The following is a 27352-nucleotide window of genomic DNA, read 5'->3' as shown; positions in this document are numbered from 1 at the left end:
CCTAATATTAAAGCCAGCCTTGAATTTTTAGAATAAACCTTACTTTTCAAAAATGATTTCTATAGTGTTGGGTTTATGTTGCTGATATTTTAGCTAAAGCAAGTAAAAAAGTTTTTTTTGCATATTGCCTTTGTTTTGAGGGTTTTATTAACTTTGAAAAATAATTTGGGAAGTGTTTCATCATTCTGTAATCTTGGAACAGTTTAATAAACATGAGAATTGTTACTTGAAAGTTTTCAAGAACTTGCTCATAAAATACTCTGGACCCAACTCATTTTTTGGAGATAGATAGTTAATTGAACATTAAAAAAAATGGTTTTCCACAGGGAGATCAGCTCGGTGCTTTGTGACCACCTAGAAGGGTAGGATTGGGAGGGTGGGAGGGAGATGCAAGCGGGAGGAGATATGAGGATATATGTTTATGTATAGCTGATTCACTTTGTTATACAGCAGAAACTAACACACCATGGTAAAGCAATTATACTCCAATAAAGATATTTTAAAAAATGGCTTTCACGAATATCAGTCTATTACAGCTTTCTAATTCTTATTGAATCCATTTTCCTTGAATTTCATTGGGTTCTAAGAATTTGTTGTCATAGAGCTATAAGACATATTTTTATAATTAAAAATTTGTTTACATCTGTGCTTGTATTGCCAAGTGGTTTGTGTTTCTCTCTTTTCAGTTAATATATCAGTAGTTTCATATTTTAATGCTATTTGTATAGATGAGATACTGCATTTTTAATCAATTTATTTATCAATTCTGCTGTTTTTTTTCTTGCTGCCTTACTTAATTTCTGCTTTTATTTTTATTCGCTCCTTCCTTATACTTCTCTAAGATTTATTTTTAATGTGTTTTCTACTACCTATTTGGCATTAGTATTATTTAAAAATCATTATGGTCAAAGACTTTGTAAGTTAGCTTTTTTTTTTTTCAACAAAATTATTCTTTTGGGATTTGTCAAAAAGATACATATTTTTAAAATAAAAAAATTGCAAGAACCAGGCTCAGTAAACCCATTTTCAACAGGTAATAGAAACAAAATAAGAAAGGAAACACCAGTATTGTTAGGGGTTTGAGAGGCACCATGCAGGCATTAGGCTAGGGGTTGCTTGCTCTTTATTAAAGTTATAGTTTGCATCTAGGAAATATTTCACAAAATTAAATCATGAGATCCAAATACACTCGGGGTTTTAACTAAATCAATGCAATTATTACTAATATTGCCTTGTTTGAGACAACTGTGACATTACTGCAATAGGGAACATCCATCTCGTTTCCTCCAGGCTTATGCTTATTCTTCAGCCTCCTGTAAGGACTAAATAAATACATGAATGCTATGCTTCACATCTGCTCCTTTGACTTTCACATATTTCTCAACAAGAAACACAATAGGATTCTCTTCTTCCTTGATTAAATGGAATTACAATTGCAAAAATTAAAATCCAATGACCAATTTTAGTTTTAAAAATTAGAAGAGGTAAATAAAAAAAAGAAAAAAGATGTTATTATCAATAATGAATTCGGAAAGAATTCTTTAAAACACTTGAGGGCAAGTTATTTTGGAAATATCTGTATTTTATTCTTATATATATATATTTCTGCATAAAAGGTGTTCCCTCTCTCTGGGGCAGGGAGGTGAAGGCGGATTCCACTGGTTTCTTTGAAGTTTCTCCTGCATTACCAATGCCCCGGGGGTAATGAGTCTTCATTGGTGGCTCCATCCTGCTCTTCCGTTTAGACTTAGATCTCATTCCAATTTAGGCTTCTCTTTCTCTTCTTCCATACCTAGAAATACAGGCAAAGTTCTTTATTTGGACGTCAGATTAAACTAGGAGCAGATTTGCCAAAGCTGCTTTAAAAGAACTCTCATCTCTCCACACTTCTCCCCACCCACCCTGCATGCCCATCCCTTTTCTTCTCGCTAAGAAGAAAAGTCGTTTACAACTTTCTCCAGAAACTTCCTCAGTGACCTCCCTCCCTCCCCTTCCCCCCAAATCAGGACATAACTTCTCTGAGACACACCCAGCTCTTAAGGCCTCTGGGAGTGAGGGACGCAAGTTAGTTCTTGACTCCTTGAGTTTGCACAGAAATCCCAACCAGACTGCCTTGTAACCAGCTTCTAGCAACAGGAGGTGTGGAGCTGATGAGTTTCAAAGAGACCTCATTTATTTGTATTTTACTCCCGTCCCTTCCCAAGGCAAGGACTCTGGATTTTCAAAAGCAGATCTTTTTTGTTTAGTTGTCTTGTTTTGTTTTTAAGGCCCATAGAGAGCTTATTAGCCACAAAAACTATTTATTTCCAGACCCACGTGTACGTAAAGTTCCGCCTCTGTTCTATGCAAGCCTGGTAAAACTATGTTTTTCTTCCTGAAAGACTCATACGTACCGGACTGGTAAGACCTTGCCTGTTGTCTGTAATGAATAGTTAGTGATATTTCATTTTCCCGGAGATGAAAATGTTTAAGTCATTCTCATAAATTAAAGTTAAATCTGGCAAATGCTCCCCACTTCTTTTTTCTTTTGCTTCTACTTAAACACCTTTCTCCTAACACCGGATTCTCAGAGCCTTTTTGCTGGAATAAAAGAACCCCAGATACTGCATTGCAGGTTTTGTTGGTATTCTCTTATAAGTTGCAAATTCTCTGAAGGTAGAGCCCTTAACTGTTTTGTTCCTGATTATATCCCAAGCACCTAACACAGTGTCTGTCTGAGAGTACGAGTTCAATTAATCTTTATGGAATAAATTAATAAACGGTGAACATAGAGAAGGCCGAACTCGTGGGAAAGCAGTAGAATGAAACATGGAGGGTCGTCACGATAGGGCTTAGAGTAGGAGAGACACCCCCGCGCCTTCCCCCAGCCCCCAGCTCCTAGCACCATGTGTTTGTGTGATCAGGGTGGTAGCAGCGGAGTGCGAGTAACATTCTCAGAACAGGTGTCCTTAGACTTTTAGGTTTGGTTTTCATGACTAAGGAACTGGCGGAGATCTATAACACTTTTTCCAAAGTACTTCTCAGAAATCATGTTAAGGAAAGCTTCAAATTGAAGAGTAAGGACGTCTGAAGGGAGGCGGAATAGGGTTGAGGGGGAGAAGGCAGGAGACGGCTTAGTTGTTGGGTAACCAAGGCAAAGGCAGAAAAACACAACATAGATTCTGTTCAAACAGCACACGTGACTTGGGTCCCAGCGCTGTCCCATGTTCCTCTCCTGTGGAGAAGCTAATAACTGCTTGCTTTTCTTTTCAAAGTCTCTTTTCTCCTAAGTGTTCTCCCGCAGATGGGTTGAGTTGGCAGCAATAGTGGAATCTTAGAAAGTGGGGGTGGAGAACAGGGGGTGTTCATTGACCCAGACAGGGAAAGTGCCTCCCCACCTACTTTAGTTTGGCAGCTTTGAGGTAGACGGAAAAAATTAGACAACTGTAAATAATATTTGGAAGAACCAGAGGTATAATTTCCACACAACTAGCAGAAAGAAACCTGCCACAAAGCTGAGGCAGGATGCTTTTTCAGAAACGTAGAGGAAGAGCTGATTGACCCTGAGAGAGTCAGACACATGTGGTTCCCCCATGCTGGGAGAGGGGCCTGGAGGGCAGCGCTGGAACCCTGGAGGCCTGCGTGGGCCTGTGTGGGACATGAGCCGGATGGAAGGCTGGGGAGAACAAAGGCGGAGGTTTCTGTCACATGGGCCTGGCTCCGACCTCCTCTCCCTTCTGCTCTTTTACCTGCTTTCTCCGCCCTCACCTCAACCTTTCACTTCTGGACACTTGCATTTCTCCTCGTATAAAATTTGACTTTAATGAGACTGGTCACCCCAGTCAGACACACTGGAATTAGAATAAATTTTTAGCTTAAGCACAGAATATTTCAGCAATTGTAGGCTGAACTGTGTCTCCCTCAAATTCATGTGTTGAAGTCCTGATGCCCAGGACCTCAGAATGTGAGAGAAGGCCAAGGGTATGTCTGCACAACCATTTGCTAAAGAGATGAGGCATGTGACTCATGGATCCAAGGAACCGTCTCAGTAGAAGCCAGGAAGGACCTGTGGGAGACCTCTCATCTGATGACTTGGAACCCCACGAATTACATGGGAGAATTTTGTACCAGCGGAAACACAGCCAGCCTAGACTGAAAGAGACAGAGACAGGTTGAAATAAAGGAAGAATGAATCTGAAGGTGGCTCAGCGGCTGGCTGCTCCTTGGTCCCCGAGGGCGGCCACCAGCACCAAGAGTGCAGGGCCACACCCCCCTTCCTGATGAGTCCTGAGGGTATGGCATTCAGCCAAAGAGGATTATTCTCAAGTCTTAAACTCAAACGGAATTTGTCCTGCTGGCTTTCAAACTTGGTTGAGAACTGTGACCCTTTTCTCCCTATGATTCTTTTTTTTTTGGAAAGGGGAATGCATGTTCTATGCCTGTTCCACCACTGTGTTTCGGAAGTAGATAAATTTCTGTTTGGTTTCACAGGTTCACAACTGGAGAGCAATTTTGCTTCAGGATGAATCATACCCCGGGTCTTACCCATACCTGATTTAGTTGATATTTAAGATGAGATTTTGGACATAAAAGTTGATGCTGGAAATACTTTGGGGGTTGTTGGGAATGTACTTTGCATGAATGAAGGACATGAATTTTGGGGGGCAGAGGTAGAATGTTATGGGCTGAATTGTGTCTCTGCAAATATAACCCCTCTTACCTCAGAATGTGATTGTATTTGGGGATAGGGTCTTTTCCAAGTTAAAATTAGGGTGAGCCCTAATCAAATATGGCTGATGTCTTTACAAAAAGGGGAAATTTGGAGGTAGCCTCACATATAGGGGAGAATGCCATGTAAACATGAAGACGGTCATCTACAAACCAAGGAGAGAGGCCTGGGACAGATCCCTCCCTCACAGTCCTCAGAAGCAACCAATCCTGCCAATCCCCCAATTTTGGACTTCAGGCCTCCAGAACTGTGGGACCTTACATTTCTATTGTTTAAGCTATTTAGTAGTCCTTTGTTGTAGCTTCCCTAGAAAACCAGTGTAACATCCACAAAGCCACCTTGAGTTACTTTCTTTTCTTTATTTTTTTAAAAAACATTTATTTATTTTGGCTGCGTTGGGTGTTCGTTGCTGTGCGCGGGCTTTCTCTAGTTGTGGCGAGCGGGGGCTACTCTTCGTTGCAGTGCGTGGGCTTCTCATTGCAGTGGCTTCCCTTGTTGCAGAGCATGAGCTCTAGGTGTGTGTGCTTCAGTAGTTGCAGCACGTGGGCTCAGTAGTTGTGGCACGTGAGCTCTAGGGCACACAGGCTCAGTAGTCGTGGCTTGTGGGCTCTAGAGTGCAGGCTCAGTAGTTGCGGCTCAAGGGCTTAGTTGCTCCACGGCATGTGGGATCTTCCTGGACCAGGGCTCAAACCCGTGTCCCCTGCATTGGCAGGCGGGTTCTTAACCACTGCACCACCAGGGAAGTCCGAGTTACTTTCTTTTAAAAAGAGCAAATGCTTCATTGTTAATTTAGCCTATTTTAAGGGCTTTTTGTTCATAGTTCATATCAGGCTGATCTGTTTTGTTATTTTATAAGCTAGATCCATGATTCTGAGTAAAATTTTGGAGCTCTCATGTGTCTGGGTTTCCAATGGTGACATTCTGATGGTTTACTAGAAATAACAGAGGATTGAACATCAGTCAGAAGGTGTTGACTTTGCAACCACTTATTTTGGTGGGTCACTTATTGCTGGGCCTCAGCTGCCTCTTAGTAAAAAAAAAAAAAAAATTGGCATAGATGGTTTCTAATCTAATTTTTGATTCTAAGATTCTGTAATAACGTGATTTTTATTTTGAAGTTGAAGCCAACATTTTATTTTGAAGCTGAGCCATTAAAAATCTGTAAAGATGGATCCAAGGAAGGGGGCTCAAATGTGGTATTCCTGCTCCTTGGGGGTTTTTATTTGGGGTGTAATAAATGTACTCAGGATTGTAATACTGTATGTGATTGCATTCAATTCCTTCTAATACACACACACACACACACACATGCATACACAGAAACGACTGCTTTTAATCAACAGTTTCAAACTCAACTACCTACAGAACCAAGCCACTGTGAGGGAGCAAAATGGCCTGGTGAGAACTAGGGAAAATTAAAGGGCCATTTAACGGGGGCAACTGATACTCATTTCTAATCCGTTGTTGCCAGAAGAGGATAGTGGGCTTGGTGTTGCCAGATGTTAAAATACTTGATTAGCTGAGAAATCCGGCCTTTGCATGAAATCTCCCAATTTTTAAATGTTGGTTCAGGGGGCTTCCCTGGTGCAGTGGTTGAGAATCTGCCTGCTAACACAGGGGACATGGGTTCGAGCCCTGGTCTGGGAAGATCCCACATGCCGCGGAGCAACTAGGCGCGTGAACCACAACTACTGAGTCTGCGCGTCTGGAGCCTGTGCTCCGCAACAAGAGAGGCCGCGATAGTGAGAGGCCCGCGCACCAGGTTGAAGAGTGGCCCCCGCTTGCTGCAACTAGAGAAAGCCATCGCACAGAAACGAAGACCCAACACAGCCATAAATAAATAGACTTGTGTTTAAAAAAAAAAAAATTGGGGGTCAAAACCAAAAATCCTATGTAGGCCTAACAAAACTTTTTGGCAGGTAAAATTTGGAGGAGGCCATCAGTTTGCAATCACTCTCATAAACAAAAAAGATGCACTTGACACAAAACATCTGCCTCTGGGGCATTAACTAGATGGTTCCATGTAGATAAAATTAATCTCTACATCTGAAATGAGTTACAAAATGTTAGTCAACCTTAACTCGCGTTATTAAGAGAATGGCACAAATTAAATTGGACAGATCATTGAAAAAAAACAACAAAAACCTTAGCTTCACTATTCATTTTTAACGTCTAACTCAAAGCTGCTAAAAAGCAATATTCTATTAATCTAGACTGGATTTTTTCTCTCCTGGTTTTCAGGCAATCTTCTCTTAGAAGTAGTAGAACAACGGCCAAATGAACGTTGGAATCAAGCTAATCAAGGGGAAACAGGAGTCATAAGTACTTCCTGAATAACATAGATTGGACACATTAGCTTAAATTTAAATATGGCCTTTCTCCCAAGAAGCTGAGAAAAGTTTATATTTTGTTTTGAAAATATTTTTGTAAGTTAACTAAATATTTTATAAGTTATCTAATAGAGAAAGATTACAATTCCCATTGAACATAGAAGAAAATTATTAAAAGATTAATTTCTGGTCCCCCAAGCTGTAGCCTGAATTGATAAAAATATTTAACACTTTTTCTAATAGACCACTGCCTAAAATCAAGCCAGCTACTGAGAAAGGAAACCCTTAAATTCCTCTGGGCCATTTAACATTGGCTAACACCTTGACGCATACAGTCCTAGAAGATCCATGCACAGAAGTCCAATTCAATAACATGCAATGACTGTGTTTTATTTGTCTAATTAGATCAACTTCCTGGAATAGTATCTGGCACAAAGTAGGGTGCTCAATGTTTGTGGATCACAGATCATTTGCAGGTGATGTCTACAATGTTGTGACTGTGTCAGAGGCGATACCCAGAGCTCTCTAAAATCCCCAAACCGTCTTGCCTTTGGATGTATTTTCATTCAGGACTCAAATCACTACATATCTGTGCTGTCATTTTTTCCACCCTCCCATTTTTACGTTATCTGACATACACTTTGGACAAGTTTTGTTTTGCACTGCTGGGGTAAGATTACATGCCTTGCCAAGATGGAGGCTCTGCCATAAATAGAAACAAAAGGGAAATCAAATCATAGGTTAAGAGAGTTTTTGCAGCAATGAAGTATTACCCTTTACTGCCCGTCCCTCTTTGCCACCTTCAAGTCTTGAATATGACAGTCACTGCTTCATCACACTTGCCAGAGGTATTCTGCGCTGCTGAGAGTTCTGGCAGAGTGATGGCAAGCCCTCTTGGAAGCTGCTGCGCCCACGCGAAGGATGATGTAAGAAGTGGAGATTTGGGTGATTTCTAATGAGACTGTTTGGTTACATTTAATAATTTGTCTATTTCACCGGGGGGTCCCTTTAGCTACGGCAGTGTTTTGTTAATCAGAGTGAACTTCCTAAACTTTTTTTTTTTCTGTTAGCACTACATTTCTCCCTGTAAAATTTTATAGACATGCTTCTTTTGTCTTAGATTTGGATGTTTTACTAGCTAATATGACAAAGTGAGTAATAAATCTTTCAGGTAACTGCCAGCAGCTCAAATTAATATGGTAGTTATAAAAATGAAACTCTTCATAAGGGATCCTGTGCTACAGTGGAATTTTCCATCCGTCTCTGCACACACTCTTTTAGGCAGCAATTCTTTTGTTTTATGCTCCCCCAAACAATACTTACTTCTCTGTGTATCCCAGATATAGCTGTTCAGAACTTCTCCCAGCAGGTACAAAAAGTTCATTAAGATGGTTGTAGACCCAAAGAAGAGGATTCTGGCTCCTGGGCCAATGTGTTCCAGGAAAGGGTACACCCACATCCCCGTTACATGATGCACCCAACACACCCTGCAGTGGAATCCGAAAGGAGACAGAGACAGGAGTTACTGTCATGTCAGATTTTAAAGCTGCTGATATTACAAATACAGACCCCCTACTACAAACATTCTTCAGCAATGCCAGTCGCCGTTTGCTTCTGATACTCTGCAACATCCAAGTGTCTGTCAGCTGATAAATGGATGAGCAGAATGTTGTATACACATACAATGGAATAATATTTAGCCATAAAGAGGAATGAAATTTTGAGACATGCTACAACATGGATGAACCTTGAAAACTTAATGCAAAGTGAAATAAGCCAGACACAGAAGGACAAATATTATATGACTCTATTTATATAAGATACTAGAATACCTAGAATACTTCATAGAGATGAAATGTATAATAGAGGTTACCAGGGCCTGGGGGTAGTGGGGAATAGGGAATGATTATATATGGTACAGAGCTTAAGTTGGGGATAATGATAATATTTTGGGTATAGATAGTGATGATGCTTATATAACAATGTGAATGGATTCAATGACACTCAATTGTACCCTTATAAATGCTTAAAATGATAAATATTATGTTGTGCTATGCATATTTTACCACAATAAAACATTTCCATAGGGTGGAAATTTGGAAAAAAATATCTAAAAATTTCCTTGGTGGAGGGAGTCAGTAATGAAAGAAAGATTGAGAAACACTGCCGTAGAGGGGAGAGGCACTCATTAAGCCCATCCAGGTCACCTTGACTAATTGTCCAAACTAAAAGATTTTTACCAAAGGAGGAAGCCAAGCTAGGCACAATTAAAAACAAACATAAAAAAAACTGAAGCATTTGTGAGAATCAACAGAAGTTAAGTTGAACTACCCTAAAGGATTCTGATGCCTCATATTTTGTTTGTCCGTATGTTACAGGAAGTTTTATTTTCCTAATCTTGTCCTAATCTTGTCTTGTAAGGAGGTGTTGTAGTTATATTTTTATACTTGTTCCTGGCTTTCTACTTTTGTTCTACTTGAAACTTTCCTTTGCAGCTTTTGGTAACGTCTCTGATGCCAGGCCACTATTCCTCAGAAGTTGTTTGCAATGCACTTTTGGTCTGTATGGAATCATCTTATAATACTGAATAGATATAACAACCATAGCCACATCCCATCTATCTGTAGAGGACTCCTAAATTCATATCTCCAGCCTTGGCCTAGCCTGATCTCCAGAGTTCCATACTCAATTGTCCACTGCACATCTCCCCTTGGAGGATGCATCTCCAAGCTAACGTTTCCATGATGTACTCACCATTCCTGCATCTTAATTCCTGCATATCTGCCCCCTCCCTCTGTCATCCAAAAGCAAACATATGTCTCCCACATCCTTCCCTTCTCAAATCAATGGCTACTACCTTACTCCAGCAATTGCTTGGGCCAGAAAATATAGGGTCATTTTTGACATTTTTTTCTCAAAATCCACATCTAATCAATCCATCCTTAGATCCTATTGGCTCTACTTTCCAAATATACTCCAAATATCTACTTCTCACCATTGCCACCACTGCCATCTGGGCTCAAGCCATCATCACCTCTCACCGGCACCACTGCAATCTCTTCTTGACTCAGTTTTCTCCTTGCTACAGTTTATGCTATAGCCCATTCTCATTGGAGCATCCAGGCTGATCTGAATTGAAGTCAGGTCTTGCCACTACTTTGCTCAAAGTAGCTTTCCTCTCTCAATTGAGTATAAGCAAGAGTCCCTAGATGGTTCTTCAAGGCCCTGCCTAAGCAGACTGGGCCCTTTTCTGACTTTTCTCCTACTAATCTCCCCCTCACTCACTCCACTCCGGCCACAGTGACTTCCTGCTATTCCTTGAGCACACAAAGCATGCTGTATTTGTTCCTGTGCCCAGAACATTACTTCTTACTCCCATCTCCCCCAGTTTTCCCAGGTCTCCCTTGTGTCTTTTAGGTTTTCCTCTATGTCCTTTGTCAGTAAACCTTTTCTGTAAAGAACCAGACAGTAAATAGTCTCAGTTTTGCAGGCCTTACTGTCTCTGTCACAACTCTCAGCTCTGCCATTGCAGTGTAAAAGCAGCTGTAGACTGTATGTAAACAAATGATAGGGTCGTGTTCCAATAAAACTTTACTTATAGACATTGAAATTTGAATTTCATATAATTTTCACATATCTTGAAATATTCATCTTCTTTTGATTTTTTCCTAATCATTAAATAATGTAAAAACCATTCTTAGCTGGGTCATAAAAGAACAAAAAAAGAAAAACAGATGGTGGGTGGGCTGGATATGGCCCACTGGCTGTAGTTTGCTGCTCCCTAATTTAAGTAGTTCTTTGTATAATGGCCAACTGGCACACGAAGAGGTGTGCAACATCACTAATCATCAGGGAAATGCAAGTCAAAACCACAATGAGATATCACCTCATACTTGTCAGAATGGCTATCCTCAAAAAGACAAGAAATAATAAGTGTTGGTGAAGATGTAACAAAAAGGGAACCGTAATATACATTGGTGGGAATGTAAGTTGGTGCTGCCACTATGGAAAACAGTATGGCAGTTCCGCAAGAAATTAAAAATCGAACTACAATGTGATCCAGCAATTCGACTCCTGAAACTATACCTGAAAAAAATGAAAACACTAATTCATAAAGATATATTCACTCCAATGTCCACAGTGGCATAATTTGCAGTAGCCAAGATATGAAAATTATCTTAAGTGTTCATCAACAGATGAATGGATAAAGATGTGGTATATATACACAATGAAAAATTACTCAGCCATAAAAAAATGAAATTTTGCCATTGCAACAACATAGGTGGACCTGGAGAGAATTATGCTTAGTGAAATAAATTAGAGAAAGACAAATACTGCATGTTATCACTTATATGTGCAATCTAAAAAATACAACAAATGAGTTAATATAATAAAACAGACTCACAGATACAGAGAACAAACTAGTAGTTACCAGAAGGGAGAAGTCTGAGGGGAGGGGCAAGATAGGTGAAGGGGATTAAGAGGTACAAACTACTAGGTACAAAATAAGCTACAAGGATGTAATGTACAACACAGGGAATATAGCCACTATTTTATAATAATTTTATATGGAGTATAATCTATAAAAATATCGAATCACTATGTTGTACATCTGAAACTAATATGATATTGTAAGTCAACTATACTTCAATTTTAAAAATAGTTCTCTTTATTTCACAAAGGACCTTCATGCACATTATCTTATTTAGTCTTCTCAGCTATCCCAGATATAGCATGTCATCCTCATTCTACTGAGGTAAAAATCAGAGTTTATAGAGTATAGTCAGAATATGTCAGAACTGACAATGGAAATGTAAAATTCTCAGGTTAGGGAAGTGGAGAGCTATTCTGAGTATACAATCCCCCTTAACTTATTCAAGCACCCTATGAAGTACGATTATCCCCATTTCACAGATAAAGAAACTGAGACTAGATTAAAGAACTTGTCTTTAAAAACTGCAAAGATGGGAAAGGAACGCACACCTGATTTCTTTTCTCCTGCATGGACTTGCTTCTTTATATGAGGCATTTAATATTGTCTCCAAAAACAAAGAGAAGGTTTTCTTTTCTTTTTTTTTTAAAGTTGCTTTGACTTAGTAGGTCATCATACCATCTCAGATATAGAAGTCCTGTTATGTGGGGTTTCACCTGGATTGGTGTGAATGATGCATCCACTTGTCTTAACAGGTTGTGTGCTTTCACAATTTGTTTGCTTGATATAATCAGGGCTCGACTTTCTGCACAAAAATGACTCACGGCCTTGCTCATTTATTTGTGGAAAGTTCTCAGTTCTTGGTTGACTTTCAATTTGTATCTCATTCTAAGACCTTCTCATATTAGTGCCCAAACAGCTTATGCTTAAGGTAATGATGTCAATTTAAATTTTAGTCTAAAAAATTGATAACCATAGTGTGTGTGCATGTGCATACATATATATGCATATGCTAGAGTACTATGAGACTTCTGGGGTTGACTGTTTTATTAAATGTACCTCCAATTTCATTCACTTGAATGTGCAATTAAGAATGAAATTTATTAATGCCTCCTGAGTTGTGCTGCTCACTAGGGATACAGAAGCAAATGAGGCAAGGGCGATTCTTGTTCTCACGCAGTACAGTCCAACGAGGAATACAGATATTTACAGAGAAAACACAAGTGTAGTCAGAATTAGGGTAAGTGTGGGAGTGTCATGGGGGCACAGGGATTATTCTCTGCTTTTTTTTTTTTTTTTGCATTACGCGGGCCTCTCACTGTTTTGGCCTCTCCCATTGCGGAGCACAGGCTCTGGACACGCAGGCTCAGCGGCCATGGCTCACGGGCCCAGCAGCTCCACGGCATGTGGGATCTTCCCGGACCGGGGCACGAACCCGTGTCCCCTGCATCGTCAGGAGGACTCTCAACTGCTGCGCCACCAGGGAAGCCCCATTCTCTGCTTTTTTGTGAACCTTACACTTACCATGAGGCTTTCTTTCTCTTGTGTATTCACCTTCCTTTCAAACCAGTTTTTTCACAACTGATGAATATGCTCAAATGCTTTTCATTCAAACACAATCAAAAAGTTTCCATCAACTCCACAAATACTGCTCTATATCTCTCCTTCTCTTCAAAGACAAACTTCTCCAGTGAGTCTATACTCACTGATTCCTGGTCTGTACTCTGCACTCCTCCTCCTCCAACAGTCTGGCTTCTTTTCTTATGCTTCACCAAAACATATTGGCTCTTCGACATCAATTTCTCCTGTTTTCTTCCTACTTTGTTGGCTGCTCTTCTTGGTTTCCTTTCTAAGTTCACCCTTTACTCCAGCCATTAAACGTTGAAGTTCCTTAAGGATTGGCTTTTAAACACTCTTCTCATATTATGTCTTCTGGGTTGATGAGTTCTTCCATGTTCAATGCTGCATGTCTACCACCTATACAGATATTCCACAGATCTATGTCCTAATCCAGGTTTCTCCTCTGTTCCAGAACAGTTGATCAAATAGTCCTCAGAACATCTCATTTTACACATTTTAATGGTACCTCAAACTCCATACAGCTACAGCCAAAGTCATGCTTTTTTCCAACAAGCTTGGTCCTCCTCTGGTATTCCATTTTATTCAATGGTACTATCATTCACTCAGTTTTGTAACTCAAGCCTGTGGGTCATCTTTGCTGTGTCCATCTCTTTCACCACATATATATATTCAGTCCATTACTTTGTCTTGTTAAGTTCATCTCACACATCTCCCAAATAAGTCTATTTTTCCCATCTCCATGAACAACATCTTAATTTGTGTTGTGATAATCTCTGTCTAGAGTAGTGTAATAGTTTCTAGTTTGTCTCTGCATTTACTTTTGCCTCCTTCTAGTTCATTCTCATAACCACCAGAGTGAGTGTTTCAAACTAGAAACCTGACACATTATATGCCAGCTTCAAACATGTTATTGGCCTTCCATTGCTCTTTTTCAATGACCCCTATCTTTTTTTATTAAAAAATTTTTTAACATCTTTATTGGAGTATAATTGCTTTACAATGGTGTGTTAGTTTCTGCTGTGTAACAAAGTGGATCAAATATACATATACATACATCCCCGTATCTCCTCCCTCTTGCGTGTCCCTCCCACCCTCCTTATCCTACTCCTCTAGGTGGACACAAAGCACTGAGCTGATCTCCCTGTGCTATGTGGCCGCTTCCCACTAGCTATCTATTTTACATTTGGTAGTGTATATATGTCCATGCCACTCTCTCACTTCGTCCCAGCTTACCCTTCCCCCTCCCCACATCCTCACGTCCATTCTCTGCGAAAGACCCCTATTTTTAATGAAGCCTAGAGTGCCCTTCATAGAGTTGGCTTCTACCTGTCTCATACCCCCACCTCCTACCTTGCTCCTCTTACACTGGCTTTCATTTGGTTCCTGGTTCCTTGATTTTACCATGTTCCTTCCTGCCATGTGGATTTACACATGCTTCTGTTTCTGCCTATGCTGTTAGTTATCCACCCCTTAGACTCATTAAGTTATATTTCTATTTTATAGCTTAGCTCAACTATTATAACTAACCAGCCATCACATTGGAAAATTTTCCCTGATCTGCTAGAGTAGGTCAGATTTTATACATTCTTATAGAACCATGAATCTCTTTTATTTTTTAAGCTCTTCTTTTATTAGTACTTAAATTTGAATGATATCTTCACTTGCATAATGGTTCTCCCCTTCTAGCATATCTAAGTTCTGTGAGGTGAGGGACTGAGTCTATTTCTACATATCACTGTATCCTCAGTGCTTACCACAATGCCTGTTACATAGCAGGAGAAGGAATAAATGAATAACGTAGCATTTAAGCTGTGATGGGAAGGATGAGTGACAGTTAGTTGAACAAAGATGGGAGGCAAGAACTTTCTAGTCAAATGGAACAGTATGTCCAAAGACATGAAAGCAAGGGTGAATTCCCAGATGTTCAAGAAGAAACCATTCTTATTGAAATCAAGGGAGAGGGCATGAGGTGCAGGCAGGTGCCAAACTGTGGGTGGCTTTTTAAGCCATGGTAAGAGTTATGGACTCTGTCCTAGTGTGGACAACAGGAAGTCTTTGAAGGGTATTAAATAAATATGAAACAGATCAGATTGACTTGGAAAACAACTGTATCAGAAACAGTGGTGGCCAGGTCTGGAATGGTAGCATTGGGAATGAAAATTAGTTGGTAGATTTAGAGCTATTTAGACCAGAGTCCATCAAAAACTGTAGGTCATAAGCAGTTGCATGCTGTATATATGGTCAGGAGAGCTGGTATCTTTAGGATGTTTGCAGGCTTGTTAGTTGGTGGCTTAAATTCAACCATGGTGGGAGTATTTATACCAAAAACTGCCAAATGCTACATATCTGGCTCTCCTTGCCTCGCCTCCAGAAGAGCTGGTTGTTAAACACCTGCCAGTAACCCACTGGTTACTAGCATTTTAAAAAGCAACAACACAAGAAAACGTAATAGAAAATATCAGAAAGCCTTGCATATAACGATGATAAAAAATTTTTTTTCAGAACTTCTGTTTCACTTGTGTGTGTGTGTGTGTGTGTGTGTGTGTGTGTGTGTGTGTGTGTGCATGCTGGTTTGGTCATGATGCAAAGGATTTTTCATTTATTTACAGTAAAATTAGTTTGAAAGGCACTGATGTAGGAAATGGAATTAAAAGAACTTGGTGATTGATTGGATTTAGGCAATGAGGGAACTGAGATGAGTTAAGGATTAATCATAGATTCCTGGCTTGATTAACTGGGTGGAGCATGTTGCCATTTCCTGAGATAGGGAATGCTGTCAGAGAGCTGATCTGGGGGGATGATGAATTCAGTTTGGACACGTTGAGTTTGAGGCATCTGTAAGATATCCAAGTGGAGATATCTTGAAGGCAGTTACATGGGTTTGGACTGTAGAGAAAGGACTGATGTGGCAATACAGATATTGGGTTCACTGGCAAAAAGATGGTGGTTGAGGCCATCAGAACAGATTAAGTTAGAGTACACAGTATGAAGGAAGTATGTCCATAAGAGAGCTCTGAAAAAGATCAAGATTTAAGGGGTAGTTCGAGGAGGATGAGGTTAAAAAGAGGCTGAAAAAGATGGGCTAGAGACATGGAAGAAAGACAGAAGTGTAGTGTCTTGAAGCCAATGGACAAGTGGTTCCAGGGTAGAGTTGGCATCTATTATCACAGTATCTTTGAGGATTGAGAATAATTAGAAAACTGACTTTCCACCTACAAAGTGGAAGCAAGAAAAATTTCAGATTCCAAGTGGTATGTGTATCACTGAAATCTACTTTGTTTGACTAGGTATAAATGATAAATATTTTTTACAGATCTTTTCCTGTAATTGATATCTAGTCTCATAGCGTTGTCGTCAGAAAAGATACTTGATACGATTTCAATTTTCTTAAATTTACCAAGGCTTGATTTGTGACCCAAGATATGACCTATCCTGGAGAATGTTCCATGAGCACTTGAGAAAAATGTGTATTCTGTTGTTTTTGGATGGAATGTCCTACAAATATCAGTTAAGTCCATCTTGTTCAATGTATCATTTAAAGCTTGTGTTTCCTTATTTATTTTCATTTTGGATGACCTGTCCATTGGTGAAAGTGGGGTGTTAAAGTCCCCTACTATGATTGTGTTACTGTCGATTTCCCCTTTTATGGCTGTTAGTATTTGCTTATGTATTGAGGTGCTCCTATGTTGGATGCGTAAATATTTACAATTGTTATATCTTCTTCTTGGATCGATCCCTTGATCATTATGTAGTGTCCTTCTTTGTCTCTTGTAATAGTCTTTATTTTAAAGTCTATTTTGTCTGATATGAGATAAATAGTAAGTAAAGAAAAATTGCCCTTGTCAAGCTCAGTAGCTCTTTCTGTCCCATGGCCAAATTTCATCCTGTCATATAGACCATGAATTGCTGTGGTCACTGGAGCCCTTGAGGAGTTGTAGTAAGGGAGAAATATCATCCTTCCCTTTTTTGGCCCTGTCGCCCTTGTTTATCCTAGATAGACACATGTACCTATCTTACCTCAGATAACCTTTCAGTTCTTAAGATTAGTTTATTTGAAAGAGGATTGAAAAACTGATTTTATTATTCACATTTAGATAAGGAGCTAGGCTATTTGACAGCTGGGCTATTAGCGCAAAAGACACAGGACACAGACTCATATGCAGTAACAGCTAAAGGCTAACGACATTGAATTCTTAGTGATAGGCACGGTGCTAAGTGTTTTATAGGAACAAATCTTTGGGGAAGGGATTATATTAGTACCATTTTACGGATGAAGGCACCAAGGCCCTGAGAGGGTCAATAAGTGGAGAAGCGGAGATACCCACCTGAGCGGTTTAGCTCTTAGCCTGTATGCCAGGCTCCCCTCGTGCTCTGAAGACTAGGATACAATGGATGGGAACAGCTGTTAATGTGCTCGGAACCAAAAATATGATCCAAGTTTGAAATCTCTGTGTAATTTTTTTTCTTTTTTTCCCCACAGACTATAAAAGCAACTCGTGCTCAGTGTAGAAAATGTGTGAGATATAGAAAATTTACAAGATGTAAGATAAATCAGTTTTGGTGACGTTTTAACACAAGACTGAGTCTCTTATAAAACTCAGAAATCGAATTTTACAATGTCTCCCAAGGGGAGAAAAGCGACTGAAGGGATAAAATGATTAAACACTTCTTTCAGAGAAAGCTTTGACATACCTCTTAAGAAACAGTCACATCATACGTGCAGTTAGCCTACTGGAATTTATGATTCTGCTTAGCAGGCAATGAGTCTGTGCCCCAAGGTGGGGCTAGACAAAGGATGTGCATCAACTTCTTGCCCATTGGATTCTGTGTGTCTCACATGGTACCTCCCACGTGATGCTTCTGCAGGACTTTTCAAGGGTAGTTTTGACCTTTGGCTCAAATGCTGACTTTAGACCTAGCCCTCTCTTTAGATCTAACTGTCTCATTTTAGGGCCAATCTAAAGGCCCCTTGGACATCTCCTGAATATTGATTGAATGGAGACTGGTTCTTGCTACATTTCTGAGAATCTAGAATTCTGAAGTGTTCTGGAGTTCATGTACTCACCAATTTACTCAACAAACAATTGCTGGGTCCCCACTGTGTGCCAGGTAGGAGCAAGCAGCAGTCGGGGTGCAAAGGTGTGTCCTTGAGGAGGAGTGCCAAGTTTCCCACTGAAAAGGCTGTAGGTCCCAGGGAATATGACAAAGGACATTTGTCTAGAAGAGAACAGGGCTCTGAAAACGGGGCTCAAAAAATTCTCCTTGGTGATGTGTATGGTGGTGCTAGAGAATTAATGTGTTAATTCACAGGCAAATACCAGGTGGAGGCATCCCACCTGAAGCAGTGCTGAAACATCCTCTAGCTCAGTTACAGACATAATTTTAGAAGCTACAGACATAATTATATAATTCTTCATTTACTGCAGGTTTAATAGAGTATTCTTCAAGACAATCTTTTAAGGTAAAATCAGAATTTAAGATTCGTCAAAGTCTTTTCAATGTTCTCCTTAGAGCTAGCCCAAATTTATAGAACCTGGGATGTATCTATACATGGAGCAAGGTTTATGGGTGCAGACACATGGAGCCCTGTGCTCAGAAGGGCCTCACAGTTGGCTTAATGCTCTGCTGTCACCATCTTGAAATTCGTAACAATTTTTGAACAAGGGGGTCCACACTTTTGTTTTGCTCTGGACCCCACAAATTATGTAGCGGGTCCTGTTCATGTAGTTGTGCCATTTATACTTCAGATCAACTTCCAGATCATCCACATGGTAGTCCAGTCACCTTGGGTATTACTGAACTTCTTGAGCCTCGGTCTCCCCTTTGGTAAAGGATGTAAACAGTACTGCTTCCCTCAGAGCTGTAGTCGTTAGATAGTGTGAAGTTCTTAGCACAGTCAACTTAGGTTAGACAAAAAAACAAGCAAACCAAACAAACGAGCAAGCTTCCCATTGCTTCTCTTTATGCAGAAATATAGAATATTTTCCCGAACTTCTCATTCACAAAGATGTTTTCAAGGTTACTAGTCCCTCCACCCATCCCTGGGGAAACAGGCAAATTGTGTGTGCCTCCCAAAATGAATTCCTGTAATGAGGTAATGAGAGGATATGTTTTCTTCCTGATTCTAAATCACAAATATCAGAGTAATTTATCCACAAAGGCAGGCCAATAAGCTACCTCAGAATATTTTCCCACAACAAATGTCCTGGCATACGTCTAAACTGGTTTCAAATGATTGGGTTCCTTTGGGTCCCACTTTCTACAGCCTACCTGGTCTTATGGTGATGTCACCCTGGAGAGAATTCAATTCAAATTTCCCTTAATAAAATTCATGACTGGTTTTGCTTAACTTTAATCATTTGGACGGACCTTCTCAAAGCATACAGGTACCAAACATCAAGTTGACACATTTCTGAACACCATAGGGAACATGTGTTCTTTCTGGAGGGAGGTGGGAAGTGTGGTCAGCAAGGGATTGTTATGGCCCAAGCAATCATCAGAATTGGCTGCAGGAATGAGAAAGCCATGCGTTTAAACTACTACCTCTGGAAAAGGAGGAGGAAGAACATGCTATACCCACAACTGAAAATCATAATTTTCCATATTTTGAAGAAATGATCTCTAGTGTCTCTCTAGCACATTTCATGCATCTCCCTCTCCTAGATTCTTATTTTTAGAATAACAAACAATGTTTGGGTTATCCCTGCCATGATTACATCTTCTTTGATCCAACTTCTCTCTAATTGCCAGCCTTCTTTAATAAACAGCAACATTTCCAGACATTTCTTGAGCTCCTGCTTTGTGCCAGTGCCCTGTGTCAAATTATAGTGAGGCCATCTCTGCATTATTTGTCACATTTGTCCTCTGTGTGCTGCTTCTACAACTGCTAAACGTTTTATTTTTTTTCATTCAACAAATACATATCAGGGCCTGGATGTGTCAGACATGAATATAGCAGTATGTGAAGTAGATGTGGTCCCTGCCCTTGAGACAGGGTCCCAACTCTAACAGTAACACAGACATTAGATGACACCTTAGTATTATGCGTGAGGGAGGAGTAATAGAGTCAATTACTGTTTTTAAGTTGAGTTGTAGTGTTCATTTTTCAACTTCATTTTAATTTTTGTCGAAATTAAACCATCAAGAGTTCTATAAAGCTGAAGTTAAAAAAGCAGAAACTGGGGCTTCCCTGGTGGTGCAGTGGTTGAGAGTCCCTGCCGATGCAGAGGACACGGGTTCGTGCCCCGGTCCAGGAAGATCCCACATGCCGCGGAGTGGCTGGGCCCGTGAGCCATGGCTGCTGAGCCTGTGCGTCGGGAGCCTGTGCTCCGCAACGGGAGAGGCCACAACAGTGAGAGGCCCGCGTACTGCAAAAGAAAAAAAAAAGCAGAAACTCTCTGCCCCATCCAACTGCAGCCCTTAGTCTCCTTCCCATGCCCCACCCTGTTCTCCAGAGGAAGCCACATTTCAACAATTTCAGCTGTTTCATTTATCTTTAGTCCCATGTTTCTTAAAAATACTCATATATTGTTGTTTCTTGACTTATCAATTTTAGATATTATCTTCTGACTTCCTAAGATGAAAGATATGGGTTCAGCTCTGTTACAACCTCTTTTCTCTTTTTTTCCTATTTTTTGCCCGCCAAATACATTTGTAACATATTTTGGGAAGCTGAATACGTTTTCAATATTTTTTTCCTTATGCTTTGGTGTTGTATCTAAAACCCAAATTCCTTGTGTTTTGTTCTGGGAGTTGATGGTATTGAGTTTTACATTTAGATTTATGATGCATTTTGAGTTATTTTTTGTGAAAGGTATAAGGTTTGTGTCTAGATTCAGTTTTTTTCATAAGGACTTCTAATTGTCTCAGCACAATTTGTTGAAAAGGTATCGTTTCTTCATTGAATTACCTTTGCTCCTTTGTCACGTATCAGTTGACTAGATTTCTACCTCTGGGCTCTCTATTTTGTTTCATTGATCTTTGTGTATATCCTTTCACCAAGACCACAGTGTCTTGATTACTGTAGCTTTATAGTAAGTCTTGACATCAGGTGGTGTCAGTTCTCCAATTTTCTTCTTTTTCAGTATTGCTTGGCTATTCTGGGTCTTTTGCCTTTCAACATAAAATTTAGATCCAGTTTTTTTTGTCCACAAAATAACTTGCTGGGATCTTAATTGGGCTTGTGTTGAATCTATAGGTCAAGCTGGGAAGAACGGACATCTTAAAAATATTAGGTCTCTTGAGGATATGGGGAGGGGGAAGGGTAAGCTGTGACAAAGTGAAAGAGAGGCATGGACATATATACACTACAAAACGTAAGGTAGATAGCTAGTGGGAAGCAGCCACATAGCACAGGGAGATCAGCTCGGTGCTTTGTGACCACCTGGAGAGGTGGGATAGGGAGGGTGGGAGGGAGACGCAAGAGGGAGGGGATATGGGAACATATGTATAACTGATTCATTTTGTTATAAAGCAGAAACTAACACACCATTGTTAAGCAATTATACTCCAATAAAGATGTAAAAAATAAATAAATAAACTCTTCAAAAAAAAAATATTAGGTCTTCCAATCCATGAACACAGACTCTCCCTTTACTTATTTACATCTTATTTACTTCTTTCACAAGTGTTTTATAGTATTGCATATAAATCTTGTACATATTTTGTTAGATTTTTATCTAAGTATTTCACTATTTTGATGCTAGTGTAAGTGGTATTGTTTTCAATTTCAAATACCAATTATTCATTGATAGTATACAGGAAATCAATTGACCTTGTATTCAGTGACTAATTAGTTCCAAGAGTTTTTTGTTAATTCTTTGGGATTGTTTACATGGACAATCATGTCGTCTGTGAACAAAAACAGTTTTATTCTTTCCCTTAATCTATATATACTTTTTATCTTCTTTTCTTGTCTTATTGCACTAGCTAGGAATGATGCACTAGGACTTCAGGAATGATGAGAGGGGACATCCTTGCCTTGTTCCCAACATTAAAGAGAAAGCATCCAGTTTTTCACCATTAATTATGATATTAGCTGTGGGTTTTTTTTTTTTTTTTTTTTTTTTTTGTGGTATGTGGGCCTCTCACTGTTGTGGCCTTTCCCGTTGCGGAGCACAGGCTCCGGACGCGCAGGCTCAGCGGCCATAGCTCACGGGCCCAGCCGCTCCGCGGCACGTGGGATCCTCCCAGACCGGGGCACGAACCCGCGTCCCCTGCATCGGCAGGCGGACTCTCAACCTCTGCGCCACCAGGGAAGCCCTGTGGGTTTTTTTTGATAGATGTTCTTTATCAACCTCAGAAAGTTCTCCTCTATTCATACCTTGCTGAGTTTTCTTTTTTTTTTTTTAAGTCATGAGTGGGTGTTGGCCTTTGTCAAATTCTTTTTCTGCATCTATTAATATCATCATACAATTTTTCCTGTTTAATCTGTTGATGTGGTGGATTACATTAATTGATTTTTCAATGTTGACTGGCCTTGCATACCTGGAATAAATTCCACTTGGTCTTGGTGAATAAAACTTTTTATACACTGTTGGATTAGATTTGCTAATATTTTTGAGAAGTTTTACATCTATATTCAAGAGAGATATGTGTCTGTAAGTTTCCTTCTTGTAATGCCTTTTTCTAGTATTGATCTTGATGGCCTCATAAAATGAGTTAGAGGGTGCTTTCTCTGCTTCTATTTTCTGAAAGAGATTGTAAAGAATTGTTATCATTTCTTCCTTAAACATTTGGTAGAATTCACCAGTAAAACCCTCTGGGCCTGACGCTTTCTGTTTTGGAAGGTTACTAAAAATTGATTTAATTTCTCTAGTAGACATAGGCCTATTCAGATTGTCTATTTTTCCTCTGTGAGTTTTGGTAAATTGGTCCACTTCATCTAGTCATTATCAAGTTTGTGGACACAGAGTTGTTCATAATATTCCTTAATTATTCTTTTAATGACCATGGGATCAGTAGTGAGACTTCTCTTAAATTTCTAATATTAGTAATGTGTGTCTTCTCTGTTCTTTTCCTGGTTAGCCTGGCTAGAGCTTAATCAATTTTACTGATCTTTTCAAAGAATTAGTTTTTGGTTTTATCAATTTCCAGTTTTCAATTTCATCTATAATTTTTATTATTTTCTTTCTTCTGATTGATTCTGGTTTAAATTGCTCTTCTTTCTCTAGTCTCTTAAAGTGGAAACAGGTTATTGGTTTTAGACCTATTCCTTTTCTAATATATGCATTTAATGTTCTGAATTAACCTCTGAGCACTGCATTCTCTGAATCCTATAAATTTTGATAAGTTGTATCTTCACCTTCTTTCAGTTCAAAATATTTTAAATTTCTCTTGACACTTCTTCTTTGACCTGTGTAATTTATTAGCATGTTACTTAAACTCCAAATATTTTGGGATCTTTTAGATATCTTTCTGTTATTAATGTCTAGTTTAATTCCATTGTGGACTATGAACATATTTTGTATGATTTCTATTCTTTTCAATTTAAGGTGTGTTTTCTGGCTCAGAATATTATCTGTCTTGGTGAATGTTCCATGTGAGCTTGAGTAGAATGTGTACTCTGCTCTTGTTGAATAGAGTATTCTATATATGTCAATTTGATCAAGTTGATTGATGGTGCTGTTCAGGTCAACTATATCCTTACTAATTTTTTGCCTGCTTGATCTATCAATTACTGAAAAACAGTTGTTGTAATCTCCAACTATAATAGTGGATTTGAATATGTCTTCTTGTAGTTCTATCAGTTTTTCCCTCACATGGTTTGATGTTCTGTTGTTAGAAGCACACATTAAAGGTCATTATGTCTTCTTGGAGAATAAATCCCTTTATCATTATATAGTGCTTCTCCTTATCTGTGATAATTTTGTTTGTTTTGAAGTGTGCTTTGTCTGAAATAAAGATAGCTAAACCATTTTTATTTTGATTAGTATTAGCCTGTTAAATCTTTCTCCATCCCTTTACTCTTGGCCTATCTATGTCTTTATATTTAAAGTGGGTTTCTTGTCGGCAACACATATTTGGTTACTGTTATCTTTGTCTTTTTTTTTTTTTTTTGCAGTATGCGGGCCTCTCACTGTTGTGGCCTCTCCTGTTGCGGAGCACAGGCTCCAGACGCGCAGGCTCAGCGGCCATGGATCACGGGTCCAGCTGCTCCGCGGCATGTGGGATCCTCCCGGACCGGGGCACAAACCCGTGTCCCCGGCATCGGCAGGCGGACTCTCAACCACTGTGCCACCAGTGAAGCCCTATCTTTGTCTTTTAATTGATGTATTTAAACATTTACATTTAAAGTGATTATTGATATAGTTGGTCTAATAACTGTTTGTAGTATCTATTCATTGTACTTGATTTTTGTTTCTTTTTTTCTTCTCCCTTGTTTCCATTTTCTCTGGTTTTAATTAAGTATTTTATATGCTTCCATTTTTTCTTCTCAGAATATCAATTATACTTCTTTTTTCAAATTTTTTCCAGTGTTTCACATTCATAACTAATATAAGTCCACTTTCAAATATTGATTCATAGGTAGTACAGATACCTAATATAGGGTATTCTCATTTCCTCGTTTCCATCCCTTATAACTTCATTGTCATTCATTTCATGTATCCACATACATTGTTACTATTGTAATTTTGAGGAACACTTCTCTAATAGATCAATTAAGAGTAAGAAAAATAAATATTTTATTTCATCTTTACTTATTCTTTTTTCTGTTATTCCTTTCTTTATGTAGATCCAAGTTTCTGACCTTCATGATTTTCTTTCTCCCTAAAGGATACCTTTTAACATTTCTTCTAGGACAGGTTTGCAGGCAATGAATTTCCTCAGTTTTTTTCTTTTTTGTCTGAGAAAATCTTTATTTTTCCTTCACGTTTGGAGGATAATTTTGCTGGATAAAGAATTCTAGGTTGTTGGTTTTTCCTTTCAACATTTTGTAAACTAAGTCAATTCTAAGTAAAGCAATGGAAACTATAGATAAATGAACACTGACCTCAGAATTTTTTTCTATTGCAAGACCTTAATTGCTTGCCCTAGCTTTTTCTCCTTCTGATATTCAGTAAGTCCCCCAGTTTCTAGTCCTGCTGACTTTGAATCTCTCCCTTTAACTCATTCTTGTCTGTTCATTGGGAAAGCCCACATTTCCTCTATCATCCACCCCACCTGAAAGGTAAATGGATGCTTCCCAACAACTTCAAGCTGGAAACCTTCAACCCTTGATTCAGTTTAAATTTCTTCCATCTCAGTCCTGGGTCCTTTCTATTTCTGTCTCACCAGCCACACTCTTATCCAGTTCCATAGAAATTCCTACTCTCGATCTCACTGAAGTTTTCTTTTTAAAGTATTTTAAAGTATATTTAATATCTGGCATAATTTTACATACCTCCACGTATTTTACACTTACTTGAGCCATTTATGGTGAAGGCTAGTACTACAAGGGAAAGCCCTATAGAGCCCTGTGGAGATTTCATGAATTAAAATAGCTAAAATTAGAGCACTAAAGTCTCACCAGTTCATAAATGTTTTCAGATCTCCTAGTCTCTGGGAAGGGGAAAAGTAAATTAAATTAAGAGTTACAGTTTTATTCTCTCCTGAGTAAGTGGCAGAAATGATGTTTTGGGAGGACTGAATAGAAAAATAATGTTAAGCTTTAGTAAATTCTTCTATTTGAATGACTGAGTACCAGTTGACTTCTCCAGCGATCTCTGCTAGAACAAGCCAGGCTGCATCACAGAGCTCTCATGTGCTGCTGTAAACTCCAATAACTGATTCACAACCAATGGGAATGACACTTCCCAGTTACATTTAATCTTAAACAGCAAAGACAGTGGGCAAATCCAGGTGTTGAGTCACTAGGAAAGATGAACACCTACACAAACACAACAAAAATCCAGAAGCAATTTTCTTTCCACAGTGTTATCCTTTATATGTTAAAAAGCTGATTTTTTTCTTCTCTAGTTTCACATTGCACTCTTCTTAGTTACAATCACAAACTTGTCCTTCATAAAACTCAGCACTATCCTGGTCATCATTTAGCTCTATTTGTCCCTAGAGCAATGATATGAGGCCACTGAAGGTCATTAATAGGACATAATATAAGATCAAAGGGACACTAGTCCTGCTTCATGGACAGCTGCTTAAAAGAAAACCTGAGGGGACAGCATGTCCTCCTTTGGTGTTGCACCCAAAGACCAGCTTCCTGACTTTACTGGCATTACCAATATTCTATTTCTTTTCATTAAGCAGTGACATGGTGAGTATTTGGATACTGTCTATGTTTCAAATGGGAATAACAAAAGAAGGACTGCTACCATGGAAACCCACCTGATGGCCTTTGTGGTGAGCTCCTTGCTACTTGAATACATGCAAACTCCACACAATAAAGGGCTGATCAACATTAGGCATAAAGCTTCTCTGCAAGAGCACTGATTCTTAACTTTAATGAATGCCTTGGACACTGCAATCTGAGGCAGCATTATTCTTGTCCAACCTCATTATTAGAAAAACACAGGGGAACTTGCATTAAGATATACTTTGGATTGCAAAGCAGGAGTTGATTTAAGGCCATCTCCCACTATCTGCCTCTTGTAAAAACAAGCTACATAGTTAGTTTAAAGATGCATGCACTCAGAAATAAACTACTGAAAGCAAACTAGGAAGCTGGATCATTGCCAGCTACATTTCAATAGATCAACCTCATTTAATTTGTATGTGTCCAATATTGCTTCCTCTACACAGTGCCTTCCTCAAAGGAAATTAATTCAAAGGCTTGGAGCATACAATGTTTTAAATGTTGCTGAATTTTATATGCATATACATTTTAAAGAAGGATTTATTTGGTTAAGTTCAGGGACTATCCCTATTAATTATGCTAGTAAAATTTTTAATTTTCCATAATATTTAATATTTTGGGGGAGTATACATAGTCAAAATTTTAACTGAGTTAACAAAAGGAATAAAAAATTGAGTTAACAAACTGATGGTACCCCATGGGGGGTATATCACTAGTAGTTTTCTTTCTTTTGAAAAAGCACTTTCACCCTTTCCAGTGTCAATTAAGAGTCTATCTCTCTAATGCTAGATTATATTTGAAATCCTGACTAGTACCCTATTCTTCTTTACCTGTTTTCACCTGCATGAACATCCTCTTGCCCCTTTGATTTATATTCTAGAGACCTTCGTTCAAGAATGGAATATCAAATGTGGACAAAGAAAGAAAATGGAATAATTGATGAACTAATATTTCTGAAATATTTATTTCCAACTCTGATGGAAAACTTGTTCAGAAGTACAAATAAATAT

General features: G+C 39.0%; 1 protein-coding gene across 5 annotated transcripts in view; it reads right to left on the bottom strand.

Moving 5' to 3' along the window:
- Window positions 1-1340: 1340 nt before the first annotated feature.
- Window positions 1341-27352, bottom strand: part of AIG1 (androgen induced 1) — a 233646-nt gene continuing 207634 nt past the window's right edge. For 3 of the 5 annotated variants that reach the window (XM_079716302.1, XM_079716306.1, XM_079716305.1), the window contains 2 exons: window positions 8362-8525; window positions 1341-1792 (listed from right to left, as the gene is read on the bottom strand). In XM_079716302.1, coding sequence (XP_079572428.1) covers window positions 1755-1792; window positions 8362-8525 — 202 coding nt within the window. In that variant the 3' untranslated portion in view covers window positions 1341-1754. Of the gene's footprint in view, window positions 1793-7722; window positions 7741-8361; window positions 8526-27352 lie in introns of all 5 variants that reach the window. The other 2 variants (XM_079716303.1, XM_079716304.1) reach the window with 2 other exon arrangements.

The sequence above is a fragment of the Hyperoodon ampullatus genome, assembly GCF_949752795.1.
Source record: "Hyperoodon ampullatus genome assembly, chromosome: 12".
NCBI lineage: Eukaryota > Metazoa > Chordata > Mammalia > Artiodactyla > Ziphiidae > Hyperoodon > Hyperoodon ampullatus.
The sequence above is the reverse complement of the archived record's forward strand: the minus strand, read 5'-3'. Positions and strand labels throughout refer to the sequence as shown.